The sequence below is a fragment of the Orbicella faveolata genome, unplaced genomic scaffold (assembly GCF_042242905.1).
Source record: "Orbicella faveolata isolate gen_17 unplaced genomic scaffold, um_ofav_v1 contig_15, whole genome shotgun sequence".
NCBI lineage: Eukaryota > Metazoa > Cnidaria > Anthozoa > Scleractinia > Merulinidae > Orbicella > Orbicella faveolata.
Window position 1 is genome coordinate 4,430,565 of NW_028301542.1, and position 10,328 is coordinate 4,440,892.

The following is a 10,328-nucleotide window of genomic DNA, read 5'->3' on the forward strand; positions in this document are numbered from 1 at the left end:
CAGGAGAAGAGAAGAGAATGAAATTTCCTATCTCCAAGCGACCATGCAATGTTGTATTTATTATATAAACAGCAATGAAATATCAAGCCGTTTCACTTTCGCTTGGAAAGTCGCGAGTTATTATTCAGCCATAGCAACAGTGATCTTTTTACTTGTGAAGATATCTTGTTTTTGCGCGAAAGTTCACCTGGTACCTCACTGGTGTTTATATATATAGTGACTAATTATACAGAGGCTAAGTATGTATTGGAAAACATACAGGAAAAAATATAATAATGAAAAAAAAAGAAGCGGTCATGGTGTTATCAGACTTTTAATTTTTGCTTCTATTATCTTATCAATACATCATGATATTGCTAAGCAGAAGATAGAGAGTATTGTCTTGATAGAACAACAAATTCTCTGAACTAACAAGAAGAGATATGTTTGGAATTTGTAAGGAGAGATAATATTTTAAACACGATTTAACGGGCGATATCTGAAGCGTTTTTCCGGCGTCTGCGGGTGTTCAGCGTCTTAGCTGGATGGTCTTTATCATCCAAATTTTTGAAGAGCGTTTAAATTTTTCAGCCATAAGTGTAGAAAAAACCCTCAGATAATAGAAAGAGTGAGATTTTAATCAGATTTTACGATCCGATTATACTAGAGTTAGTATGCACGGGTCACGTATACGAAACACAGATTTCTTGGGTGGATCTAGTAATATTATAGGTGTATCTATAGCTTAAGGGTTTAATAATAGTGACTTGTAGGGTAGTTCTTCGAGCAATGAATTTCGCAACTTTCGCGAAAATTACGTACACATGAAGTTAAATGACCCTACTCAGCCTCCACCGTTTTCGATGCCATCGAAATTATTGATATTGCATGGTGAAGCGAAATCTTATCGCTTTACTGTAAGTTATGTTCCTGAAAGTATGTTTAATTATATTTAGTAGTTTCACAGTGATTTCCTTCTTTTCGACATGCTCCGAATGAAATATAATACCCCAACTTTCGCATGTAAACAAAAACAAAGGTTGACTGGCTATGAAAGATTGACTGCTTAGTGAATAAACAAACCAGACAAATTAGATTGATAAACCTCTATGCAGCTTCTGATTTCTTGCCATATTGTATTTACAAAGCTTTTTTGCTATCATACAGTTTTCCTGTTAAACTCGTTCAAAAACTGGAAATGAAGTAAACTTTGCCGCGCAGTAAAAATATATGGCTTGGAAATTAAATTAAAATTAAATTGAAATAAAGTATAGCAGACAACTGTAAGAATTTACAACGCAATATAGATTATTAAAAAAAAATTGCCCAGCTATTAATATTTGATAAGTTCACAACAAGTAATCTCATGCGACGTCCTCACTGATTTGGCTCTCGCATGACAGATGTTAGAGACCAGGGCAAAAACGATTTAGTTCCCCGTTGGACCAAAATGACTGCATGCCAGTTTTTAAAAGGCTATTTCATTTGAAGTATCATTGACATATCACGAACTTGATATTGGAAAGCTGAATCAGTAACCAGCTCTGAACAGGTTCGGCCAGGGTTTTTGGGCATGCGGTATACAGGGGGATTTTAAATCGAGTATACAGTATTTTGACACCAAAGTATACCTTGTTTTTTTTTTTTTTTTTTTTCAAATTTTGGTATTTTGCATGAATTTGAGGGAAGTTTTGGGTATAATTGACTTTCTGTTCAGGTATATTGTTATACCATTACCCCCCCCCCCCCCCCCATCCCATGGCCGACCCTGACTAAAATTGCATCGTATAAATCTCGATCGAGTCATTGCAAATTTGGGTTAGAAAGAATTCGTTGAATGAATGAAATGAATGAATCATAAACCAATCTTGTCCTTAGTGGTTACAATATTTCTTAAAAAGTTATCTTTACAGAGTGATGGGAGGTGACACTAATAAAATACTGAAGGATGATAGAGACGCTGTCTCTGGGCCTCATACTGACACGAAGGATAGCTGGTAAAATGTTGATTTTGCCGCGCTGCTATCGAGAAACTGTTCATTGGAGACAGTGAAGGAGACGGGCACACCGGTGCCCAAGGCATAAAGGCTGAGGGGAATGAATTGATCGAGTCCCTTGGCTCGTAATAAGGGCACGGCTGTAAGCACGGGACCTCTGCAGGATGGTAGTGTCCTCCACAAGGTGCCTTGATATCCTCCTCAAATTGCCCGTCTTGTTTAATCTGTTGGCGACTCTTGTAACGATGGTTCTGGAACCAAATCTTTACCTGCGAAGGCGTTAAGTTTATCATTCTCGCCAGCTGGTCCCTCTCAACGGCCGAAAGGTACTTTTGGACGCGAAATCTACTCTCTAGTTGAAAAACCTGAGCCTTTGAAAATAATACACGTCTCTTTTTCTTAGGGTTGGACGATTTCGGCTTTGTGGCATCCATGCTGTCTGCATCGCCAGTTTCTTTCAGGCTGTAGTCTAATAAAAATAGACACGAACATTACCCCAAGGCCATTGTATCACGATTATACCGCAACTACCTGTATATCACTAAGCGTTTCAAAATAAGGTTACGATAGTGTTCTACGCCATAAAATGCCTCTAGCGACGAGTTACATTTCCCAGAAGTCAGACGCATACCTCTAAACTTTAAAAAATAGGCGTATTTACCATTTAAACACTAATCGTCTTTCAAAACCTGGTGCACGCGCGCTTTCACTAAAAAAAGTACGAACGCGAGCAGCATTCTTTAGCGAACCAAGTCTATTGTTAAAAGTGTGACCCCTCTGGTTTGGTGATCCTATGAATTAAAACTAAGCCAACAACACTCACTTAAAAATCACGTCGACGAAGACCTCACATCTATGACATTTATCTCCATCCTCAACAATCGCACGTATGCATCAATAGACAAAAGCGCGTAAAAATAAGTGATATTCACAGCCTCATATCACAGCTGAACAAATACAGTTTATATTAACAATTATTCACCGAAGTTGAGGTAAATATTCCTCAATGTTTACAGACACTGAGCTAAATCTTAATTAATGAAATAAATTTCCGCAAATTAGTGAAAAGCACTACGAGAAGAAGGTGTAATTTCCTGAGAATGGATTCTCTGGAATCTCGCCTTATTAATACTCAACTCGTTTCCAAAACAAGAATTGAAAACATGTCTAAATCCTTTGTATATTTATACAAACCGGGTTAGTGGTAAACCTTTTTTCAAAGATGGAACATTTTCTATGTTATTTCAGCTGTTAACGAAGGTTGATCACGGTAACTTTTAGTACATATACTTCATTAACAGCCCGGGAATCTTTCACGTTTCGAAAGTTTGTTTGTGTAGAATACATCAATACATTTGCAACTAGGTGCGATTTCTGGTTGAAAACTCTTTCCTGAAAAATCTTGTTCTTTGTTCATATCATTTGAGCTAAAAAAGACAACTCGGGAACACTATATATAGAGTAGGATTAAACGGAGTACATGAGGTATAAACTAGGACAGACATTTCAACGCTCTAAACTGCAAAAATAATGTGCCAGTACTGAATATGTAGGCCAAAGCAAGGGGATCTACACATTTCTACGTTCAGCCCTTCTTAATTATTTTCTGTTTCAGCTGTTTCTGGTGGAATGAAAAATCACTTCCACTCTATTTTGTCTCTTCAATTACCAATTCATTTCGCCTGATTTCACAACTGACAGGTTATATCTAATGAAAATCTTTAAACTGAGCGTTGCCATAAAAATGTAGAAGTAGACATTTGGTCGCAAGGGCCATATACATGTCGATTTAGTGATATGTGTAAGACTTAAACTTAATTAATCCTCCAAACCACATTTCTACCATTTTTCGTTTCCACACTTCCAACCCAAAGGCACATGACTTGATGAGAACCTCATTTGGATAGATAATGAATTCTGATTTAATTTTGCATTTCAATGAGTGGAGTGTCTAGGCATGTGGGAGAAATGATCATGAAGAACATCGTTTTTGTTTTAAAACCGTTGCGTGCCTCGAAACGATAATGCGTCGATCCAAGAGTGTCTCAACAACGCAACTCCGCCCCCTACTAAAAAATTTACACTCTCCATTCTACGCTGAGTGTAATCTCTTGGGGTCAGCGTAGCATGTTTAGACAAAATGGCGCCCGAGTTGTCAGACAGATCAGCATGAACGACTCCGAGCCTGACCGGATTCTGTCAACTTCTGTCTAACTGTCCAAGGATTGGTCAAAATCGCATGAAAAACAGAAATTCTTCAGGTTTTGTAGCATAAATTGAATTCCTTTTGAATAGTTTTACGAGTTCATTTGCATGACCATAAGTGCCCCCCTTTTTAAATACGCACTCAAAATTGTCAGGGCTTTGCGAACTCGTCTGTGTTAAGAGGTTCAAGTATGTTCATTGCATGATCGTTTATTCCATAATTCTCAACAATGCATATTAATTATATTCCAGCTTTTGCTTTTAAAACTCAGTGTTCAAGAACTTAAGCGGGTTCATTGTATTGGCAACTGAAAACTGTACCAATTCGTTCTGGTCCGAACACAATGCGTGTGAATTGAAGTGATTGAGATAAGATTATTAGAAAGTTGTTGCGTTTTTCCTGTCTCCGTAGTGGAGATAATTTCACCTTATAATCCTAACCACACAGCGCTCTCGATTGCGGATTGAAAGCGATAAATACAACCCTTCACGTTTTTTTAAATACTTTCCTTTCTTGATTCTAAGCTCCAATTCACATTCATGCAACAAAAATACGTGCCGAACTAAAACAGATCATTATTTTAGAGGCTGAACGCTGAATCGAGTAAATACGGAGAGTTATTTTCAAGTAAATACGGTAATTATATCCTTCCGGAGACTGAGGGTGAACTTATCAAAGAACATCGCCAGTTGACACGTTCAGATGAAGAAATGCATTAGCTCAAGAGACATGAAAACTAAATGACCTAAAAACTCTTTTAGTCATGTTAAAATAATTCTGAAAACCGCAATGGAGAGCACAGGACTGTTAATAAAACTTTTGTAAGATTTTCAAATTCTGGTGTTGGTACAAATAATTATATTTGTTTCGTCTTAAATTCCGTGACAAATTTGACGATTATTACTTAAATTAAACTCCTAAGTTGAAGGATGGATTTTGATTCCTGTGTAAATCCGGGTCTTTTGCGATAACACAAAGCTGCCTTTTGAGTCCTTAGACATGATAATTTATCAGGAAGAAGAGGATGTAGAAATCTTCAGATGATCTGGTTAAAACGTTATCCAATTTGGTCCATCCATCTCGATGCCACTATAATTGGATTCAAACACATTTGAACGGAATAATATTTGCATTTTCCACTTCTAAAATAATGATTATGCTTGATCGAGTTAACTTTTTTATGACGAGTAATTATTACACAAGTTGATATCCCGAAGGCTCCATAATAAACAGTCACAAGCCCAAACGCCAGTCAACGACATACGTTCACCAGGCGAGAAAAAACACATCACAGTATAATTGAATTTTAATCTTGAACTAGGAATACAAAAACACAATGACAATTTCCACTGATTAGCGTTCTTGTTTTAACTCTTCAACGAGAAAATGAAGCTCAGAATTTAAGATGAAAACGTGCGTTCCTGTTTCCTGTTCTACAAATGAGTGACCAGAGCAGACCGTTGAGTCAGACCAGAACCCTTCCTTAGATGCTGTTCTTTGAATAACGTTCATAGCACTTCTGAAGTAGTGAGTTACGGCTTTTGCTTGCTAGGACAGCAGTCACAAATTAAAACCTCTTAAAATAAAGTAGAGCAAGGGATTTATAAGACTTACCTGATTCTTTATTCATCCTAGTCTTGCTGTTGTGACTCGCTAGCATAGTACTGCTTTCACCGTTTGTCGTCGATTTTGTACCCGAAGGAATCGTTTCAATTTTGCAGGAGGTTTCTCTACAAACCACCGAGTTTCTTCGCAGGTTTTCGTTTTCGTTTCCAGAGCTAAGAATACCATCGATTGAGAAAGTAATCGATTGTTTTGAATTGAGTTGGGCCATGTTCCAGCTGTGCTGTGTGACGCATAAGTTTGCTGGCTGGCTTATGATGCGACCCTTTACTGTGTCGTCTAGCGCGTGTGGCAAAACACCGGATATTAGGGCGGGACCTTATCGAGTGGGGCCCGCGTTAACACTACACAGACAGTCCTGTGATTGGTCAGTTGGCGAGGTGCTGATCCGTAAGAGTTTAAAAATAATTTAGATAAGTGCAATACTTTACAAGACAAACAAAAACAAAATTGATTTCCCGAGGCGGAAATGCCAGAGTAACACATGAGTGTTGAATGTTGTAAGAGACAGGGGATTAAGAAGCAGACTGACGTAAAACAGCACAACAAGGCCAGGGGTCACTTAGCCGTCTCATGAACCCGGATTTACCAGAAAACCGTCACGGAAAAAGCGTGAAGGAGTGCAAGCAACCGCAATGGAAAGACGAAAATGGGCTGCAGGTTTATGGGTATTAAAATTCCTCGTTCTGATGGCATTCACTCTCGCATGATAGTGTCTTGATTAATTCACTTCCTTTTACCGGATTTAGGCTGTCAAAAACGACAAACAAACGATAGTTGTTTAATGGATTTAGGCACGTATTTAAGGACAGTTATTTGAACTCAATAGATGCATGATGGCGATCATGGTGTAACAATGATAATGACATGGGATTAAACAGCGGGAAAAACGGAAAGCAGGATATTTCATTGTGCACTGCAAAATGTCATATTCACCAGAGATTCCCAGCTTTAACTCAATAGTGCTCAGACTCATTTGCCATTGCACTATTACATTGTTCAGGGTAACATTGCTCTGGAAGCTTTCTGGATGTTTCTGGGCTTTATGGCAAGCTCGCTCGACCTGTTTTAAAAACCAGGTAGGCTAACAATTCGGTAAGTATACAAACATGGCATCGATCCCTGGAATGAAGCTCCACGGTGGAATTTGGCCAATTTTACAAACTCAATGTAAGCCGGATTGTGGTCAGTTGTGTTGCAATTTCTTTCAGGAAAATAACGGCAGACAAACTCTCGACAGGTATTAAATTTACGAGCTTTCGACAATTCTCAATAATTGACTTTTCCTCGTGGAAAGATGCGATGACAACACAGGTGGGCCCATGAGAGCCCTGTCACTGACAGACGTGACTCGACGAACCAAACACGGTGTGGTGTTACACTGTCGACCAATCGGCATACAGCGGAGTGTCACGTGTCCTTGTCAATCAAAATCAATGATGCTTGTCATACAAATTCTATCGAGTATCATTATTTCCATGTTGCACTATTTGTTGTCAAAATTTGGAAAACGATGGTTTAGATGTTTTCAGATGTACTGTTTTAGGTTTGCTGTAGGTAAACTTTGAGATCTCCCATGGAAAAAAGTTCAAAATTCATTTTCTCCTTATCTTTCTCCGACATTTTCTATAAATTTCTCAACAAGAATTTGGACATAATCTTAGACTTTACTCTTTCTTTCTCATTTCGTGGCTTCAGTAGCTGACTTTATGACGTGGAATTGTACAAAATGAAATCACCTTTCACAGACATTGCTTTAAATTGAATGTACAGTAGAGTACCGATTTCTCAAACCCTCGATATATTGAACCACTTGATAACTCGAACCAATAGTCGCTTCTCTTCTCTTGGTCGAACACTGTAATTCTATCCCCAATTTCTCGAACTACCCGATTTTCGTTTCCCTTGGAAGTTCGAAAAATCGGGAATCCACTATGCACTTCTCTCTAACTGTTGTAATTTTATGCTTTTCCGGGCATTGTTTGGAGGGTTATACGTCTCAACGTTTTTTAGATGAAGCAAACCAGGAGTTTTATTCAATGAATACACAATATGGCGATCCTCCAGAATGCAGCTTAATATTGTGAAAAGATCGTTCGTATTCGATTTTGAAAGCTCTAGGACACTTGAATCTCGACAAGGACACAACAAGGTTTGTAACTATTGTGTGTACCAATTTGTGCTGAAGCCAAGAGGTCAACACCGTTCGATACAATATATTCAAATGCAATCGTATCACATGAATTTGGACCGAGTTTCATTCTTCTTTGTATAAATTCACACTCTGATTCCCTAGTTCTAAAGTTTAAAGCGTTTCTTTGGCGAGAAAGACTCAAATATTAACTCATCATCGTTAGGCACCGAAAAGAACATTGCGGGTTGGTTTTTCTGCAGTGAGAAGACACTTCAGAGGGTCGCCATTTTCTCAGCCTAAACCGTGCGACATCGATTTTATTACAGTGTGTAAGGATTCAACTGTTCGAGAAAGCGAGATTTCTTTGTCGGAATTCCTTTTTTATTTGTATACACTTTTTGTTACTATTCAGTTTAGAATTTGGCATGGCGAGTATTTTGCTGATCACTGTCAGTAAAGCGAGGTGTCAAAATCATGTATGGACTTGCAAGCCGTGAGAAACGACATTCTTCATGGGAAAAATCACTGTTGCCTCTTTGGTAACGCCCCCGAATCTACACCGTCTGGTATAACGGATTCCTCCACTAAAGTCCGTTAAATTGTACTTATTTCCCCTATACACATAAGATATTTCTGTTATATTTGATGTTATTTCCTCTCCAGTGAGATTTACTGGTATGTTGTGATAACTCTTTAGCCCTGAAAGCAGTATTGTTTGAAAATTTGCCAAAAGACAAAACTGTTCCCGTCAAGGGAGACAGTAAACGTACGATCAAAAAAGTTGTATTCTTTTAGTTTTCGTTCACTTGCCTTTCCGGAATTGCGAAACTTCGTTGCTATACAGTGTACAGTTAACCTGAGAAACATTTTCAAAGCATCCTTGTTCGGATTTGTAACTATTCGTATCATTCCGTAATGCGTAAAGGAATTTTGCTCTTTCACAATCTTCTGTTGCGTAAACGTAACACACGAATTCACTTTAATGCACTTATTTAAGCTAGTTTTAATCTGTAAGCTGTTAAAATTACTCCTCCGCTTGTCAAGAACAACAAGATGCTGTTCGCAGGCATTGAACCAACTTTTCCTCCGAGATGATGCGTTAGATCTATAAAAACTGATCTGATTTTTACCTAAATAACAGATGAACTAATGAAGCATTTAACCTTTCGTTCCCAGACGTGTACCTGAAGTCAGCTGTTTTGAGTTTTACCAGGACTAATCCTAAATTTTTACTCTGAGAGTATTCAATCCTGGTGTGTGACCATTCAAATGAAAGCTATTCAGCAATACATTAATGTCGTAATGTTTATTATGTTGTACAAGGTGGTTCGAACTTTTAAGTCTGGGGATGAAATCTTAGCGAGTGATCATTTAAATGAAAGCTATTGAGTGGTACTTTCATGTGGTGGTACATAACTGTTTATTATGCTGCACATGATGGTTCCAACTTTTAAGTCTGTGGATGAAACCCTAGTGTGTGACCATTCAAATGAAAGCTATTGATCAGTACTTTCATGTGGTGCTGCTTATTAAGCTGTACAAGGTGGGGATCAGTGAAACAACATCAGCCTATGACCCTTGTGATGAAGGTTATTGAGCATTATGTTCAGGATACCATCACGAACTTGCTGCTGTTTGTTATATAGTACAAGGTTTGATTAAAAAAATTCTCAAATCAAAACTTGAGAATTTTCTTTCATTTTATAGCAAGGCAGTTTTTTGGTGATAAAAGGGCTAAATCGAAAACATTTCTTTGGTACTCTAGAAATAGTGTTGAACAAAAATTGGAGGCTTAATAAATGGCGACTAGGGGTGGAAAGTTAGAGGAATTCCGAAAAACGTAAACAACTAGGAGTTTCAATTCAGCTTTGAATCGAAAGTGCGTCCAATCAGTCTATCGCTTACATAGTCATCTTTGATCAATCTTATATTAGAATCTCTCCACTCGCTCCAAAAGCACTATCTGATTGTTTTGCATGTTGAATGAGTCAGTGCTTGATGGTACATACTTTACAGTGATGGAGTCCGCCATTACTTGTTATAAACGCAGTGGAATGAGGATGCTTTGACGTTCATAACTGAGTCAATTTGTAAGGTCTTTAATTTATTCTTTCACTCTCAAGAGCTTGACCATAGAGCTCAAGTTTTGTTCCCAAAATGTTCGCAAACAAACAGCAACACTGACATGAAAGTGCTGCCCAAATTCTATCATTTCAATGGTCTTACACTAGAAGTTAATGGAGCCACAGTCATTGGTGTTGAAGCCACAATAGTTTACTTGAGCTTCGCCTATGGGGGTAAATGGGTTAAAATATAGTCAGGACAATACAACAAATGTTTTACTCTTCTAGGGTTAAACGCTATACTTCTATGTAGAGCCACAGTCATA

At 38.1% G+C, this 10,328-nt stretch overlaps 1 protein-coding gene across 1 annotated transcript; it reads right to left on the reverse strand.

Annotated features, from left to right (window-relative positions):
• Nucleotides 1–297: 297 nt before the first annotated feature.
• Nucleotides 298–6,108, reverse strand: LOC110063465 (homeobox protein Nkx-2.2a-like). The gene is made up of 2 exons (XM_020770447.2): nucleotides 5,797–6,108; nucleotides 298–2,445 (listed from the first exon to the last, which is right to left on the reverse strand). Exons 1-2 carry the CDS (start codon nucleotides 6,014–6,016, stop codon nucleotides 1,910–1,912), a joined length of 756 nt encoding a protein of 251 aa, XP_020626106.1. The 5' UTR covers nucleotides 6,017–6,108; the 3' UTR covers nucleotides 298–1,909.
• Between the last annotated feature and the right edge of the window lie 4,220 nt (nucleotides 6,109–10,328).